The 18,993-nt window shown below is 43.8% G+C and overlaps 1 protein-coding gene across 1 annotated transcript in view; it reads right to left on the bottom strand.

Moving 5' to 3' along the window:
* Positions 1 to 6,173: 6,173 nt before the first annotated feature.
* tmtc2b (transmembrane O-mannosyltransferase targeting cadherins 2b) overlaps positions 6,174 to 18,993 on the bottom strand; it is an 89,307-nt gene continuing 76,487 nt past the window's right edge. Inside the window, exons 9-12 of the mRNA XM_030096114.1 lie at positions 18,497 to 18,578; positions 16,289 to 16,403; positions 11,968 to 12,031; positions 6,174 to 6,719 (exon numbers count right to left, since the gene is read on the bottom strand). Of these exons, the coding sequence (XP_029951974.1) occupies positions 6,540 to 6,719; positions 11,968 to 12,031; positions 16,289 to 16,403; positions 18,497 to 18,578 (441 nt within the window). The 3' untranslated portion in view covers positions 6,174 to 6,539. The remainder of the gene's footprint in view (positions 6,720 to 11,967; positions 12,032 to 16,288; positions 16,404 to 18,496; positions 18,579 to 18,993) is intronic.

Below are 18,993 nucleotides of genomic sequence, written 5' to 3'. Positions count from 1 at the left end.
ACAAGCACTCAAACACTCGAGTGTTTCAAGAGGTTTACAGACACAGGATTCCAAAAAACACGGCCGTTTATTTAGAGGCCATTGATATGCAGAGTCGTGTAAACGAAGCAGGAATGAAAGCAAGAGTGTTTTGCCAGCAGCAGCTGAATCTCGTGGTGCAAACGGTATTTTGAAGAGACAGTGTAGCTGCATGACTAAAGATGTAAAGAATCTAAAAGAATGCTATTGGCAGTTTATGGATGAGCGCATTTCCATATGACATTTTACAATCAACAGTAGAGACGCAACATGTATTCCTAGGTTAAGTCCTTTTTTCTTACCTAACAGTTGCACTTATTGATGTATAATGATGTGAACCTACTTGTTTCAAAAACTGCTTTTGAAATTAGATACATCATTAGATAATTAGATAAACCCCATGAGATGTATCATCTTGTTTGTAAGCGACAAGACCAAAAATACTGGAGTCCAGGGAGAGGTTAAAATCACCGACCGCCTCCTGAATTTGTTTCCAAGTTTACAGCTGCACTTTCCAGTTTTCAGTAACGTTACATCCGAATAAAGCCACATGCCCACTGTTTCATATGGGAGGAAATAAACCTACGTTGCTTTTGTAGCATGACTGCACAGCTCAACAGACCAGAACGTCGGCCTCTTATTTTACGCGCCGGGACGAAGTGAGGCGCACCTGTGTCATGAGGAGAAGAGTCGAGCTGGACGGGCCGGTGCGCGCCGGGCCCGTGCATTCCTCTGGGCGCCGTGGCGAGCTGGGATCATGGGAGCAGACCTTCCCTGCTAACATGTGAGAACCATTACGAGGCCGGCTGCTGCTCTCGCAGGGAAGGGCCTTTTCGCTTGTCAGCGGGGCCCGGGTTGTGGGGGCGGTTAGGATCCACGCACACCGGCCACATGCACACACACTGCTACCCTTTTTCCATATGGTAATATTTACATGTCTTCTTTGTTGTTGGGAGTTCAAAGCAGAGGAGTTCCATTTGACTTGATTTTATGACACATTTTTGCAAATTTGCAGGGGGGGGGGACTTTAAATGCCCTGTAAAGCCGGTTCCACAGCATGGAAGACCACCCCCATTAAGCCCAATTCCCCCACATGGGGATGAAGAAATCCTGACTTTAAACCTTAGATGTTGGGTAAAAGTCCACAGAATTCATGTATTCATCAGTGCAGATGCACCTCAACAAATTAATAGTGAGATAACACATTAACTAAACCAGGGGGTGTGAAACATAAGGCCCGTGGGCGAAAAGCAGCCTGTCAGAGGCTCCAATCTGGACAAACCACCAAGAAAAATATGAAAAAATTCATATAAAACTTTTTGAATAAACTTTTTAAGAGTAGCAGACACAACACCGGGACCTGAGCTGAGATATCGGTGTTGCTGCCATTAAAGACGGATATCTTGTTGCTATCAAACGAGCCTCAAAGCCATGCTGTCAGGGTGAGTTTGCAAATGCAACTGATGTTGGACAATTTTTTTGTACCAAAATTAACTAAATTTTTAATTCAATACTGACATGAAAGCATTAACTTCAAACTGATTCTGTCAGAGTGAGCTTGTAAAAACACACATGCAAAAGGCTAGAAAATGTGGTTGTACATTTTTACCCAAAGGATTTATTGAGGCAAAACAAGGTCTTAATTGAAGGCTGCTGTGGGCTGAACCCGCTGCTCATCCATGATGATCACAATATCTCCTGGAAGAAGATTCTGTCTGGTGCGCTGCCATTTCTGCCGCTCCTGAAGCTGAGGAAAGCTCTCCTTTATCCAGCGTTTCCAAAACAGATCGGCCATATATTGTACTTGCTTCCATCGTCCCGATGTCCGTAAAGTGGCTCAGATAAACAAGACCCGACTACTTTGTCATTTTCTGTTTCTTCTTTTGCGAGAAGTTTAAACCTTCCTTTAAAAATATCAACAGTCTCTGCGTTTCTGAGGTTCTCCGGCAGGCTGTTCCACAGGCGGGGGCCGTAGTGGCTGAAGGCCGCCTCACCGTGGGTCTTGGTTCTGGATTTTGGGATGCACAGTAGGCCGCTGCCAGAGGACCTCAGGGCCCGCAAGGGTCCATATGGTAAAAACGGTTAAATAACAAGGAGCAAGGCCGTTGAGACACTGAAAACTAATAAGAGAACTTTAGAACCCATCCTGAAGCGGACAGGGAGCCAATGCAGCGACTGTAAAACTGATGTAATGTGGGCCCGCCCCCTGGTCCTCGTCAGCACAGGTGCAGCTGAGTTTTGTAATAGTTGGAGATTTGAGATATTCTTTTTGGGAAGACCAGAGAGCAAGGCATTACAATAATCTAACCGGCAGAAGATAAAAGCTGCATTAGCACCTCTGTGCTGGCCTGAGAAAGAAATGGGCGGACTCTGGCTATGATCATAAAATGATGATAAAAATCAATCTTAGGTATATTTTAATATGTGGGATGAAATTCAGCTCAGAGTCAAAAATCACGCCTAGGCTTTTAACCGATTGTGCTGGTTTAAAATCTAGTAGTTTTGGTAAAAGTTTCTCTCTTTGGCCTTCGGGACCGATAACTAAAACCTCAGTCTGGTCCTGGTTGAGCTGTAGGAAATTCACTGCCATCCATGACTTGATGTGTGAAATACAGTTAAAAAGGGTTTCTATTGGTCCTGAGCCATCAGGAGACACGGCGATGTACAGCTGATCATCATCAGTGTGAAAACTGATGCCGTGTCTCCTGATGACGTCCCCAAGAGGAAGCATGTAGAGGTTAAAAAGAATGGGACCTAAAGTTGAACCTTGGGGAACCCCACATCTAATTTTATGGTTCCCAAGGAACAAGCATCCATAATTACATAAAAACAAACAGCAGAGGTCTGTCCTTCTCTGGATCTCTTCCTTCATCTTCTGACCATAACTTCTGGAGGCTTCTTCATTCAGCAGTGTGTGTTCACTTCTGTAAAAGTTTTCATTTTCATCACCGTCATCTCCAGGTGGTGCTTCATTTCGTGAGTTAACGTGGTACTTTTTATTCCTATTTAAATCCGAATAAAGCCTAGTTCTGCTCTAAAATGACCATGTGAATGCCTGAAAACTTTGAAGTTGAGATTGTACCCGAATTGACCGACGTATTATTCTCCTTTGGAAGCAGACATTCCCGGTTTCATCCACAACATTCATTTCAAGGATGTCCACATCCTGCATGCTCTCGTGATCTTCTTGCAGATCCTCACGTCCTTCCTGAGAGGTGTTAGGTTTAATCAAAGTAAAGAGAAAAAAGTGAAGCCAAACTGAGGGCACAGAGGCAGTCATATTTTCTGTTGATGAAAATAACTGCGGCAAAACAAGGTGTTAACTGAGGGCCGCTGTGGACTGAAGCCGCTGCTCTCTGCCAGACGTGCGTTCCAGTCAAACCTCCAAGATTCTTTCTTGTCAGCAGTGATGGGTTTATTCTTTCCAGTGACCAGTCCAGATGAAGAACAGAGCTTTTACAGCAACACTATATGATATTACGAGCTCACCTCACTTCCTCATCCACTCAAACAGCCAGTGACCCCGGTGAGTCGACACCTTTCAGACTCGGTGACACTCCCACCACCACTATGCTGCACTCATCTGTGCCACGTCACAATCACCCATCTGGCTCCTGCAGGACTTCATTAAATAACTTCATGTTGAGATGGCAGCAAGTTTTGGAAGCAAATGTTCATATTTGGAAAAATAGACATTTTTTTCATTTCGTATAGTCTCCGAAACTGTTGGGATAATGCAGTTATCATCACTGTTTCATGCTTACACTACTGATTTCTCATGTCTGGAATATTTAAACCCTTAAGGGCCCATAAATAATTATGCATATAGTGGAAAATTACAAGCATGTGTACCCAGAGAAGAATGTGCATTATCAGACTGTAACCGCCCACTAATATCCTAATAAAGAAGCTTGGGGATGAGCAGCTCTTTGCAGATGAAGGAAGCTGCCCTGATGGAGCAAGCTGTCTCTCCCTTCACGAGTAAAACTGATATGTCTCTGCCTGGTTCCTCTCGCTGGTGTGTTCTCTTGTCTCCCTATTTCAGGCTTGCAGCTGGGCTCAAACCTGACAGAAACATCAAAGAAACCTTTAAATTTAAAGGTTGCTGCGACACTATTTTACCTGTTCGACCCACTCAAGATGAAATCAGCCTGTATGCTGTCCCTCCACTAGAGTTAATTTGACACCCCTGAACTAGACGCGCTCAAATATTTATTTACTTTGAATTAACTGATCAGTCAAAATGTCCAATATTCCTAAATATCTGTTGGACAGCTATATTTTAAATTCTAATTATGACTTAAAACCAAAGAAGAAAATAACAGTGCTTAGATTTTTTTGTGGAATTAATTTATAATAAATTGAAATTTCCCCACTGTATTCATATTTTTTGAGTAGTCAAAAATAGCTGCAAAAAAAGCCAAACACCATAAATTTTATTGTGGAAAAAAAAAAGCAACATTGGGAGAAAAAAAAAATCTGTTCTGGCACATTGTTCGTTCTTTTCATCTTACAAAAAGGAGAGAGAGGCTACAAATCTTGATAATTTATACAAATACAACTTTCAAAAATAAATTTTAATTTAGTAAACGCTTTGTGAACAAGTGTCTGCAACAGCCCACTGCTTGAGATCCCTGAGCAGAGACACAGAGTGAAACACCTTTTTTTCTTTTTCTTTTTACACCTTCACTCAAGCAGTAACAATATGGGTGTTTCTTCATAAACACTTCATATATATAGATATATATATATATATACACACATGTGAAATCTGCACATCTGGACGAGGGCTGAGTGTGAGCTGTGACTGACATAATGAACATTTTCATTTCACCGTCGTAGTCAAAAACGCAACGGTGTTAACAGCATTACGACCGCAACAAAGTGACAAATATTCAAAGACTTTATCTTCATTTGTGTGTGTGTGTGTGTGTGTGTGTGTGTGTGTGTGTGTTGGTCTGTTTCTACCTACAGTGGGACATTGAAGTGTGTTTGGAGGTATGACTCAGTCATGACCACAAACATACACCTTCCTTCAAGCTTACTTCATTTTACATGAGAAAAACTGAACATAAAACACAGTGCCAGCTGGTTCTGTTGCAATAACTTACTGATAGCTGAGGAGCTTCGTGGCCAATAACTAAAAACGATCACAGATACTGTACATCTCTGCCTTCCAGGAAGGTGCCGTTCCACTTACTGCAGAATCAAACACTGTTCATCACACAGAATATGTACAAATGAGACCTAAAGACTGAGAACATGGAATTATGGGTAATACTGGTGCTGTAAGCCAAAGTTGCTCAGATTCCACGTTTTGCTGGCTACTTTTTCGCTGCATGATTTTCTGTCTACTGTACACGATGCAGGTATATATTAGGATTCATTTATACAAACACACTGAAATCACTTTATTCCAACACAAAGGTATCAAGACGTTTCCCTTGGACGTGCCATGATTGTGCACTTTGTTCTGCGTTTCCGAGACGTAGCTTTTTGTATTTGGTCAGAGGAACTCCTTCATCCGTTTCAGCTCTGCTGAACACACCGGGGTGTGTTTGAAAGCCTCGTACTCAGCTAACAGTACCGTCTCTTAACAGTCTGCGACTTGGAGACCAGAAGGTAGCTTCATTTTTCTGTTTTCTAGCTTCTTACTGCTACAGATAGATTTGTTGTTGTTTTTTATGTTGACTCTCTAATCTTAGCAGAAGAAGTAGCTGTAAGTGTCACACTGTCTGCGACATACAATGTGAATTTTATTCTTGATGTTTATTTTCAGCCTTGAGGCAAGAACATGCTCTCATTTGGCAAAATTCAGTCTTGGTGGAGGTTGCTGCTGTGCTGCAAATGGCTAATAATGTATATTCCCTTTTCAAGTTTTCACTAGATATTAAGATGCCTGCTACACAAAATCTGGAAATCCTCACAGTGTCGTGTGAGAAATCCCACAAGTAAATTAAAGTGAAACAAACACACAGACTGGAGATTTGAGGCGAGATGATCTTAACTTGATTAACTTGGATAGTGTCCACCTTACTGTTGCCACTATATGCTACAGCATCTGGACAGACGGACAGTATGAGACTCTTCGTTTCTTGACATGTTAGCATGAACAGCTTTAAGAAAACAAAAACAAAGTGTTTTGAAAGAGTGATTCATCACAAATGTTGAAGGATGTACCTAAGGTCTCGCTTCAAGTTCAAGTGCTATTGTTATTATAAAAGGAGAGAAAGAGGGAAAAAAGGAGACGGAGGGGAGAAAGTTCCACCAAGTCCAAATACCACAACGCGCCTGCCAACCGGTGAGCAATGCCTGTGAGGAAAGCTGCTAGCCTGAGGTTGTGTGCAGAGCTCAGGAGTCATTAGGAAGGCTGTGCGGCGCAGTCGTGGCCTTTCCGAGCAAACATCCTCCCTGAGTCTCTCCCGCTCGCCACGAGCGAGCGAGGAGCCAAAAGGGTCGCCCTTTCCGCCAATCTGGCGCGCAGATGGCAGGTGGTCGGGCCGGAGGGGCGGCGGCGGCGCTCAGGGGCTCGTGGTCCGCAGGCCTTGCTTCTCCATGATGTTCCACAGCTTCCGCAGGTTGGACTGCGTGATGGTGTCGTCCGGCTTCAGCTGCAGCGCCCGGAGGTAATTGGCTTCGGCGTCCTGCAGCTTCCCGTTGAGGTGGAGGATCGCTCCCAGGTTCATCAAGGCTGCCGGATACTGAAAGCCACAAGAAAATAAAGAGAGAGAGAGATACGCATCGTTTTAGTGCCTGATTAATCGGTCCGATGACTCAAAAAACCCGAGGCTGCTGGTTCGACGCCGAGCTGCAGAGATCAGCCGTCTTGAAGTCGGCCTGAAGGCAGTGATTCAGTGGCACAACAGCAGTGAGCTCATGGACGAATAATGAGAGCGATTTGCACACCAAATGATCTGTTTAGACGTAATCTGATAAAAGATTCACATTTTTAATCCGGGCTCAAGAGCAACCGCCCAATTAAAAGTTCTCTTTTTTAAAAACATACTCGGGTACTGCTCGGAAATTATTACTCTTTTGATTTTATGTAGAGATTTGATAAATTCCTGGTTTCCAAATGTTTGCATTTATATGCATTTTTAGTTTTAGAAAATGCTGTATAGCTTTGCTTCAGTCCTTCTATTCCTTTTTTATTTAGTGTATTTTCACAAAAGCATACATTTACTCATGAAAATGACAACAATCTCAACATAAAACCAATTTTGATCATTTCTGGAGCCAAAATACAGTGAAATATCAAAACCTCTCATGTCATCTGAAGATTCCTCATATCGAAGGAAGTGAAGCAGATAACTTCTGCTCCATTTGACTTCGTGCAACGAAAATGGCTCCAAGCTAGCTTGGCGCTATTTGAGAAAGTTTAGTTGTTTGTAATTGTGGGTAAATGGGTGAAAGCGAGGGAAGTTGGGGACTGAACCTGAGCAGCAGCGCCTCACATGCTGCTGGCTCATCGTCTCTCCCAGACCTCTGCCGCCTCGCGTGTCGCCGTGTCTTCTGCTCTGGAGCCACAGACGACAGACGCTGCTAACCGCCGCTTTGAAGTGGCTCGGGAAGAAAATGCTGTTTACTCCGGCTGGTGCCGACGGGCAAAGCCATCGTCGGCGTGCCGAGTGAGTCACGCGCACGTAAAGTAGAGGAAGAGTGTCGGCGGCGCAGTCGTATCGCCGTGGAGCATCCAGGCCACAGGAGGGAGGAGGAGGAGCCACATCTGATCATCATTTAAACCCCTAAATGTGGAAAAGATGTCTCACCCTGTAGAGAGGCTACCGTTTTACAGCTTTATACCGCCGTAATTGTTCTTCCTGGGAAACAACGGGCATTCCAATAACAGCTGCAATAAAAAAAGGGGCAATTGTGTGTTTTTAATTGCAGCATTTGTGACTTTCTAATGTTTTTATCGCCCTCGTACATCAACGTCTCCTCATATGAAGCACGGTTATAGCATCCTGACGTTTATGTTTGTGCCGTGCCACAAGCTAACAATTTTCTTCTCACTGCCTATTAAGTCATTAGCAGTAATTCCTCGCTCGGTGTTTGCTTGACAAAATGTGTTGTGATGAGAAATCCGGTGCAGGGTTATGCGAATGAGTAACGCAGAGAAGCCACACAATGCTGAAAAAAGCAAACCCTTAACCACTGGAATAATTGGCAACTGAAATTTTTGTGTTTTTTGTTTTTAAAGAAGAATACCTTGGAAATTATGAAAGTGCAAAAACAGTTTCAACAACCTAACTTTTCTGTTATTAACAGTTTTTCCTAAACAGGGCTTTAAAGGTCAATTTGGAAGCAAATACAGAAGCTTCCAAAAAGAGGATTTGAGTTGATATAAATAAAATTGCACTTTAAATAAAATACTCTTCATGAATATAAGCCTCTGAAAAACTAAATGCCCTTTCATCACATGTTTAAAATAGGGGGGTTGAAGAGTAACAGGGAGGTTTCTGAACTCAAGTGCTTACAGATATGAAGACCATTTATCTTACTTTGTCCATACTGTTGATTGCATGAACTGCCGCCCTCTTCACTGCGCCGCTCCACCCGAGTCGCGTAACTTAACTCTCAAAACATCTCTGTTTTTCCACTGTCAAGGTGGGATGAGCGATGCGCCGCGAGAATGAGAACAATATGTTGAACAGTGCTGCGTTTCTCATAGGCAGAATTAAACTGCTGAATAAATCAAACAGACTGGAGAGTAATCCCACTGTCCTTTGGAAGGAAGCCATTTCTTTCCTCAGCAAATATGAAACATAACGCAGACGCTCTGCCAGAAATGAAGGCTGGCATGACTAACAACTCTTCTGTTTTCACCCCAAAAACGAACATCCGTGCCGTTTCAATGTGAGGCGATTCCTTCACAATGTGCAATCAGCTCAATCTTTTAGCCAAACAGAAATTAGTCTCCGTGTTTCAAAAACGACCAGCGTTCTTGAATTTAATGGCCGGGGTAACTCCGAGGCCGTTTGCTCTTTAAATTACCCCGTCTTTGACTCCACCACTCCGGGGTCAAACCACAAAGTTATGGAGGGGATCAATTTGCAAGTTAGTGATACTTTTTTTTCTCTCCTCCGTTGCACTAGTCTGAAAATTGCTTCCCAAAAAGTAATTCTGTTTTCACATGGGCACAGTGAAAAGTGGCAGTGAAGGGACCACACAGAAGAAACTGCAAACGGTAGGTGTGAAGCAGTTTTCAAGTCATCTTTGAGGATTTTCTGTTCAGCGGTGTGCCAGCGAATGTGTCTGAATGGGAAGATCTTGGAAAGCTCTTTTAAACTGAAGAAAATTGTTCTATATTGATAAAATCTTTTTTACCATTGGGTCGGTCAAGTAGGGAAGTCAGTGACCTCTGAAGACGTACAGCTACGCCTCAGCGTCAGACGGCGTGTGTCACTGAAGGAAAACTGGAATCCAACGTTTGTGGAGGAAAAAGTAGAATTGAATTAATGAGATGCCGGTGAAGAGACTGAAGTTACACGACAATTCAAACGAAAACGCAGCATTTTCAAAAAGTAGCATTTTCAGTGTCTCCCAGCATTGCTTTCTTGTAAACCGACACCTAAAATGCAAAGAAAGTTTTTCCATTTTCACTTGAAAACGGCACTCAAAACAATCGAGACGTTGATCAAATTGAAATCCCCGGTTTAAGCAACCAGTGAGCAGAATCTAACATATTTGTTTGCACACCGTCTCGAGCCCTGAAGATAGATAGGAACTGAGGGGCGCAACATATGAAACGGTGAAACCCGAAAACCCTTGGGGCAAAAAGTCAACTGACTCCTGGTTTCCTTCACAGTAAAGCTGCAGCGCAGGTTCAAAAGCCGGTTCCCTTCACCCCATGCAGAAGTGATCAATTCCTGAGTTTATGTTCCTTTCTCAAGTCTCCCCGCAGGCCGCGGCGAACAAACACTGCCCTCTCGCCTTCATATATTTAGGACTTTGTGATTTATACCCTTTCTTGTGGATTCTTCTCTGCACTTTGCAACACTTTACAGAACACAGCCTTGTCAAAAGCTTTAATTTTTTTCTCATTTCCTGCTGCTTTGTAACCTCTCTAACTCTCCGCCCCTGCCAAAAGTGGCATGTAGGAGCAAAACCACGGCCAGATGTAGAGGCGTATTAACCTCCGCTGTAAAGCGCCATGTGCCGTGTTCAGCGTGAGGCTCGGACGGGGGATGACCTGAACGTAACGACTGCAGATCAGCACTTAAGCAAAAAAATACCAGAGCAGATTGGGAAAGTTCTGGGAGTACAGATGTTAAAGGTTGAGGAGGGCAGCCGACGCCAAGCGTGCATCCGATTGGGCTCAGTTCATCTAGATAGAGGGAATCGTGGGACTAAGGGTCTAAATCCCCTGAATGAAGGGAATTGTCCTGTCTCGCTCAGTGGGAGCAGACGTGTGCGCTTAATAAGAAACACCGGTGGAGAGCGAAGAGTCGAGCCGCAATAAAGCGTGAAATGACAAATGAAGATGGACAGGATACATGGCTTTAGTCGAGTCCCGTCGCAGAGAACAAAGGATGATGGGAAAGAAGATGGATGAAGATACTTAATTATAATCGTGACTCCGTATTAAGCAGTGCAAATGGCAGACGGCGGTCAAACACAAGCGACCAAATAGGGGCAAAAAAAAGTCCCTCTCTTTGGAATTTTCATATTCTTCCTCATAATGGTTCAAACTTCAGTTCCTATTTTTGATGGTGGTTTTCTTTCTGCTTTCTCGTTGGAGGCAAGTTGGAATGTGTTCCACATAAAAAGGGTCCCTGAGCACCCTGACCTCTGACCTCTGTCTCCAAGAAGACACAACCATGCAAATATGACGCAACGTGCACGGAAAGAGACGGCCTCGGTTGGTCTGCCTACAGGGCAAGATGGTATTTTACTTTATAAATACAACCTGTGCAAACAGCTGCTGCAGAGACTGTATCTGTACTTCAATAAAGTCTGTGTCAGACTGAAGGGAACGCTGCTGGAATTTGCTCATCAATTTTGTTCACAACAGAAAACAAATATGCAAGATATAAAGACATGATGTGGAAACAGTGGACGGAGGATGCTAACTTCAAATCCAGAGCTCTGTGTAGGTGTAAATGAGGGTGTCATGTGAAACTATAGCTATGGAGTTTGATAATGAAGTGTTTATTATGCTCAAAGTTTCCATCTCATGTCAGTGCGAGCAAAGCATAAATATGCGTCTGCACCAGGAGGGGAAACGTTTCCAACGCTCACCTTTAGCTCTGTGGTTGTTCTTCATTATTCATGTATGCATTTAAACTGGAGCAATAGGAAAAATGATTTTTCTAACTAACTCTCCACATGGCTTTAATTAAATGTTAAAAACTCAACGGAACCTGATCGGAGCTCAGATTCATGGCCTGTGTGGGCATCTTAAACATAACCCTTTGTGATACTTAACTTTCTCTGTTGTGTTTTGTTGAACTTTGTGTAGGTTAAACCTGTGTTTGTCTGCACACACAACCAGACTTTATCGTCTGTGTATCTTTCTTCAGATGTATTCCATCATTAATTTCGCTCCTTCTTCTAATCAAGCTTCAGACATAAACACGGTGACCTGATGCCAAACAAACATCCCTCCCCATGTGGCCCCGGACGTAAAGAGCTTGACCCATCCTGTCAGGGCTCTTAAAGACAGAACCCTCATTCATTCTCAAGATGTCACCGTCCCCTGACGGAGTGTTATTTTCATTATTCTTTTCACTTTGCTTACCCTGGCCTCAGCTTTGAACTTGGTGATGGATGTTGCACAAGCAAACCTCTGAGCTCAGTAAAGACCGAGCCCCTCATTTCTCCGAGCTCGGCTGACAATGAGGGCTGTTGTGAGGAGGCAGAAAGGGCAGTAATAATATCGGAAAACTACCCGACTGATTGCACCGTGTCCATCAGGGCTTTCTTTCTTTCTTTTTTTTTGTTACTCACGTTGGGTCTCAGGCTCGCCGCTTGTTCGTAATACTTCTCGGCTGCCTCATTTAGGCTGGCTTGTCTGCAAAGGGAAAAGAGACAGAGAGAAAGAGGCAATCATTACTCATTTTTATTGCTGCTGGCTTCAGATGAGGCCTTGTACCCTGTGTGTTTACGGGCGCTCAGGGGTCACTGACAGAATCACAGGGAAACAACATGAAGGACGAGAGAAGCGGACCTGAGCGCCCGCAGCTTTCTCCTCCGATCGCATCTTCCACCAGATAGCATCTGAGCCGAGCGGTGCAAAGCAAGCATTTTCGATTTTAATTGAACCTTGAGGTCACGACATTTGGCTCATTGGCTGCTTGAAGAAATAAGGAAAGAAACCGCGGCTGATCAGGAATATTTACTGGACATTTGTGTTTCCATCTGGTCTGGGGAAATGTGGTTTGTCGTGCAGAAATACTGGAGAGAGAAAAATAATTTCATAACTGAAGCAACGGCAGAGCTGCTGGAACAGATGCAGCGAAGTACGGCGTCTATGTGGCACAATGGGAGGAAAAAAGGAGTTTAAGGGCAGATGGTTTGTCTGCATGAGACCCTGAAACCGAAAATACTTTGTTCCTGCGGACATAAAACCTGCAGTGAACGTCCTATATTACGCCACTTATCTTCTTTCATAATCCACTGCTCCACCTACTGCTTTACACAAACCAGCGGCTCCCCATGTCACAAAATACTTCCTGTTCTTAATAGCCTGGTATCTCAGAAATAACTTTTATGATCCGCAGCTGCGGGCTTTTCACTGATGGTAACAATTGTCTAATTGCGAACAATTTCGCTCGACAAAGTCAAGGACGGAGTGGATGACGGCAGACTGCGGAGCCCCTTAAGTCGTAATGATCAAAGGAAACAACTCCTCTGGAGCCGCGGCTTCATTTCGGCTGTCGCAGTGTGTTAAGAAACCATCATTTGTACGATTCCAGATCGGAGCCAAAGTGACCCGAGCGCACACGTTCATGCTTGGTTTGGAAAACGGTGTCCTCTGAGAGCAAAACGGTTTGATCTCTGACGACAGGAGGGAGAACTCTGATATTCCGTGGATCAAAAGCATTCGTTTTGAGCTTCAGGAACAGTTAGGAAGCATCAACGAGTATTTGATGTGTCTCCTCGAGGCCGTGATTCTCTGAAGTATTTAAACTATTGCCTGAAATATGAGTGTGGAGCGTGTGGTAAACAAACTGACACTCCTCCAGTCCCAGCGCGACTTTATCAGCGTCCATCTCATTTACCGACATTCTCAGAAATCGACATGACTGTTTGTATTTATTTTAGCGCGACTGAAACTTTCCAGCCTGCTTCCGAGGAAGCGTTTTACATTCCAGCGATGATCCAAACTCCAGCTGGCGTTGCTGAATTCATCCTGAGATTATAAATATGGGTTTTGCGTCCAACCACAACCATGCGTTTGTTTGCCAGCATAATATTTAGAAAGCAAAACCTTCTGAGAAGAAAAATGGACATATTCATTTGTATAATATTATAATCGCATTTCTAAATTATTAGATGAGAAGTGGCGAGCAGCGGGACCTCCCCGAGCCGTCCCATGTGAACGCCCGCCTGGGCTTAACGCGTCGGTTTGAGATGAACGGTACAGGAACAAGCAGAGAGTGATGAGAAAATTGAGCAAAAGTGAAAGGAATGAGACTCCCTTGAGGAAAATAAAAATTCTTGACCATAATTCAAATCCGCACCCAAACCGCGGATCTCCCAATTTTTTATTTTTTTTTGTCTTTTTTAAGGAAGCGCTATGAACTCCAGACACACACTGACAGATATTGCTCATATGCATGTCATAGTTGGATGCTAATGACTCTGAGCGCAAATTGCATTTTCAACAACAGACATCGACTGGTGCTGAAACCGCAGCCGTCCCATCCGTCTCCGGCCAAAACAATTACATTCTGTCGGAGCGAGATCCTGAAAAACTGAACTACACACAAGCATCTTCCCCAGGGCCAGTAATGGATCTGAGCAGCACCGTATTACCATTATATCATCAATAGTTCCAAACCGTTCTTGACAAATAAGCACACAATGATATATCTGATATCATGACAGCATAAAGTGATATTTCAGATATGGTGGATTAGATTATTGTAAATGACATACAGTTTGAATGAGTTAAACTAAGAGTGGGACTATTGGGACTTTTCAATCACTTCTTAAGTCATCGTCTCATAGCTCTGCCTTCATGTGAATTTGTTTTTAACCCTTTATTTTCATCAATATTTTAGCTCATTTATTATAGTCTATTTTCAAATATATCCACGCTGAAATCATATGTATACTTTAAACATACATTTTATTACAATGAAATCTTAGTAACTGTGAGAATGAAGTGTTTCTACTAAAATATATCTGAATTCAGTCAAGCTGGGAAAATGGGACATTTCAGAATGCTTCCAGAAGCATGTTTTCCATCAAGATGGCAGTGGTTTGGTGGAAAGTTAAAAAAAAAAAAAAAGGGCTTGTTCTGCACACAAATAGGAAATTTTCATTTGATACCTGTTTATTTTATTTTGAAACTTCAGTAAAAATAATTTAAAAAAAGCTTTGAATTTAACTACAGCAAAAGGTTTCGGCTGCTCAACATGCGCGTAAATGTGATGTGAAGGAAAATGAAAACGTTCTTCCTGAGCTTCATTTCATCCTGGCTGAAAAAGATTCACAAACAGCAGCCTCTTTCACGGAGTCTGACAGTGGAAATGGAGCCGTGCTGCTGGAGATGTTTCCTGGTTCTTCCTGTCATGTGAATGATGTGAACTGAGAAAACAGACCTTTCCAAACTGGTCACTCTCCTCTGTTCCTGGCTGCATGGATGGAGATAAACAGTACAGCTTTTTTTTTTTTTTTTTTTTTTTTTGGTACCATAGAAATCTAATAAATTACAGGAAAGCACAAGTACACACCATTTAGCCACACTACCCAACTTTTCTTGACCTCCTTTCACACTATGAAGGAGACGTAGGCTCAATGAAACATGAGGAAGACGGGACATTACTAGAGAGGAAGCAAGGTGGTCAAAAGCCAAACACCCGGGAGGGTAGTAGACGACATTTGTAAATTTAAGAAGCCCTTTTGCTCCTTCTTTTAATCTCCGCTTCTTCTTTGTGCGTAGATTCACTTGTGTCCCCACCGGCCGAGCGCCTTTCCACGTCTGTGTCCAAGACAAACACATAAAGAACCTGAGCCCGGGAGGAGCGGGACCCCATGCTGGGCAGGCGGAGATGAGTTCAACCCCGACCCTGCTTGAAGCTCTCTTTAGCTGCCAGAGGTCCGGACCTGGAAGAGGCCCGAGACCGAAACCGGCTGGTGGTGAAGACCCTCCATGACGGGGCCGACGGGGGAAGAGCAGCTGTTAGTCTTGCACTATTGCAGCACTACTGGGCCGTTTTATCAACGCTCAACGAGCAGTTTCACCAAAAATCCCCAGGTTATTGATCAGGACTTTGACTCAGTCCAAGTTGTAGCTGAGATAATAAAAGCCAGTAACACTGGACCTGTTTACACGACAATGTTTTTAAATGGTTTGCAGCAGAAACGCTGCTACTGCGCATGTGCAACACGACTGCTTTAAAAATCTCAACAACTTCCCAAGTAGATGAACAACAACAACAACAACAACAACAGTAGCAGCTTCCAGAGTGTCAGGACTCCCAGTCCAGATTCTGCTGGGACTTGGTAGTTAGTTGAGAGTCAAATGTAATATAACTACACTAATTTGTAAATGATTACAGCGTGTTGTTCTCTGGACATGTGTGTGATTCCTGCCATTTCTGTGTAAACGGACATTGTTTTCAAAACGTTGCTGTGTAAACGCGAAACTTTTCTGAAACAAAAATGCCAAAATGTGTTGTCCCCTGAAACATCAGATAGACGGGGCCTCAGTGAATGGCTGTATTTCTGCACTTCCACTCCCGATGCTCTGATCATCGCTAATACAGCACCTCGAGAGCTTTTTCTGTTTTTTCTGATTAAAAAATGTGAGTGAGGGCCTCCGGTGAAAGAATGAACCAGGGTGAGAGACGGCTTATGAAGTTATATGACTGCGCTGTGCACTAAGACAAACCAGCAGTTTCTGGGCTGGCGAGAGGATTACAAATCACAGCCAAGCAAAATCACGGCAGCTGAAGAGCGGCGTAAGCTCCCCGGATAAACCGTGCAGACAGCAGACCTCCCCCCCTCCTGTGGCCCACCCATCTCATCAACACAGGCTCAAACGCCCGCTCTTCATCCATGGAAGTCACCAAAATAAAGACCCTGATCAAACACTCACCTGAGCATGTGCGCTGCGCTGAAGACCACATCGAACTCGCCGCTGTCGAGGCGCGCCGCTTTCTTCGCCATCTCTGCGGCTTCCAGGAGTCGTGACTCCTCCAACAAAAACTGACCTGGTAGGAGAGAACGGCACCGCTGTTAAAATGCAGGGACACACACACACACACACACACACACACACACACACACACACACACACCATCTAATAATGTTGCCTTTGGCCTCAGAGAGGGGACAGTCTAGACTCCCTCAGTAATAAGACGCTGAAACGTTAGAAACAAGTGCATGGGACCGTCTCTGCTTGGCCATCTTTCAGGCCCATTTGTTCGGATTAGCCGACCTTGATGCCTCAGTTTCTCGAGGAGTGAAATGTTTCTCACAGGAGGGTTGAGTCTCATTATGGGCGCGCCAGGCCTGCACTGAAACATCTAATAAGTTTGGGTTTGAGGACGGCTGACAAGGCCGTGAACCGAGGGCTGAGCCTCGTGGTAGGAGCAAGGTTTGGACAGGAACTCACACCGTGTTGACTTTGGTTAGGCCGTCGACTGTACCGGGATGCCGGACCACTGAGTGAACCTCGGCCTGTTTTTCTTGGTGATTGTGGATGAAACTGTAGCGGCATTACTAGCCTGAGGTGGGACATGGATTTAAAGAGTCTTTAGACTATGACTCAGAGGAGAAATCCTTCTGGCTGAAAACATCCCTGCAGCCTCAGTTTAGGAATCAGACGGCACTTTAGATGGAATTAGAGACAGAATTAAGACCAGCCTCTATTGGACAATGTGATTTACAGTGTGAATGCTACGCTTTAGGGTCTGACCCTCGTATTTTTTCATAGATGATGCAGTTAATAGAACAATGAATCATTCTGACTCTTTTCAATGAATGAATAATCAGGATGAATTGTTAAAATGGACATAATGCTGTTGACAACAGACATTTTTTGAAATACCTGCAGAGTTTCATTCAGCGTTATCGCAGCAAATAGCCTTTTTCAACAGATTTACAGTTATTAAAATGCAGACTTTACAATCTGTCCCAACACACACACAGTAAACAATACATAAACAAAGTATGACTCTGGCATGAAAAAAAGAAAAGCGACTCGCTGCAGTTTAACCTCGAACACCAGGCGTTAGCCCTGTATGGATTTCTTCACTCCAGTCATCTGAATGGTGCCACAGCCTGTTTACCTGGACGGTTCAGTTGGAACGCCACTGTCTCTGCAGATCAATACAGCTCATCGTATCATTACCAGATTGATTAACCTTTGGCGATGACAAGCCTCAGATAGTTCCTCCACAATCATGAACGTGATGCATCAGCTGCCTTAAATGCCCTTTGTAAACCAGAGCAGTGCTGGTAAGTCGACACGTCAGGCCGTTATAAACAGCTGCTTCAGACAGAAAAGGCTTTCAGACACTGTGGAAGCAGGAGAGCAATTAACCTGTCGGCTTATTCAAACTGCTGCTATGATGGTGATTAAATCGAAGGAGAAAGACGGAAACTTAATTCCACGTGTGAGATTCTGAATGCATTAAAGATTTAAAAAAACAGTATTGATTCTTCTTGTGTTCCTCTAAGACGGGGTGTCAAACATAAGGCCTGTGGGCCAGAACCGGACTGTGGGGAGCTCCATGTAGGGTCATCAAACCACCAAGCAAATTGTAAATATTTCAACAAATTTAGAGATTTTTTTCTGAACATTTCTTAAGAGTAGCAGACACAACACTGAGATTTGAGGTATTGGTGAAATATAGCTACCTTATTGATCGTCTCAAGGTTATTTACATAACAACGGCAAAAAAACCTTTGCAGTTCAAATTTAAAGGTTATTAGAGCACAATTTTATTCACTCAAGATAAAATAGGGCTGTTTGTGTAACGTGAACTAAAACATTTTTGACAAAACTGCTATAAGAAACACACCGATTCTGATACTGTGAAATTGTAAATGCACTAAAAGCTGTTTAAATATCTTCTGAGGCCTTGCTCAGGTGACCCACTGGCAGCGGGATTCAAACCAGTTGCTTTCCTTCTTCCAAATGGACCAACTCTGTCCATCAAACTTCTCCATAATGATACAGAACTAATGAAAACATAATTAATAGTTGAGCATGAACGTGTTAAATTTCCACATCGACTATTGGAAACATCAGAACGAAGTCGGTTTATGTTAGAACCAAAGGAAAATAATCGGCGCTTACCATAATGCATGTAACAGTTGCCTTTTGTGGGGTCGAGTTGGATGGCCTTCAGGAAGAACCTCTCCGCTTCTGTTTTCTGGCCCTGAGAGAGATGGATTAAACACTGTGTCATTATTGTTTCAACTACCCCTCAAAACCCCTCATTATAAAAACACCGCACTCAGCCCGACAGCCAGAATACCTTTGTGTGTAGCTAACGTCCCCCTCTCCACCGCAGACCTGCTTCAACAATAAATCCTAATAAACAGACATGAAACACGCGGACCACCACTGTTATTCTTCCAGGCTCATGTGTCGCGCCGTCAAAGTGCGCACTGTCATGTTTGGCACCGGGAGGCCGACGGGCCAAAGGCTCATTCATTACACACTTTTATCTGCACAAAGAACACTTCCAGAGCACGACCGCGGATCGCTGGCGTGTGTGGCCTGACCGCCGCGGCGCTGCAGGGAGACGGCAGGAGAGGGGAATGGAGACGCCGGGAAACCGACGGAGAGGC

Source organism: Salarias fasciatus, chromosome 7 (assembly GCF_902148845.1).
Source record: "Salarias fasciatus chromosome 7, fSalaFa1.1, whole genome shotgun sequence".
Taxonomy (NCBI): Eukaryota; Metazoa; Chordata; class Actinopteri; order Blenniiformes; family Blenniidae; genus Salarias; species Salarias fasciatus.
This window is presented reverse-complemented; position numbering and strand designations above follow the sequence as displayed.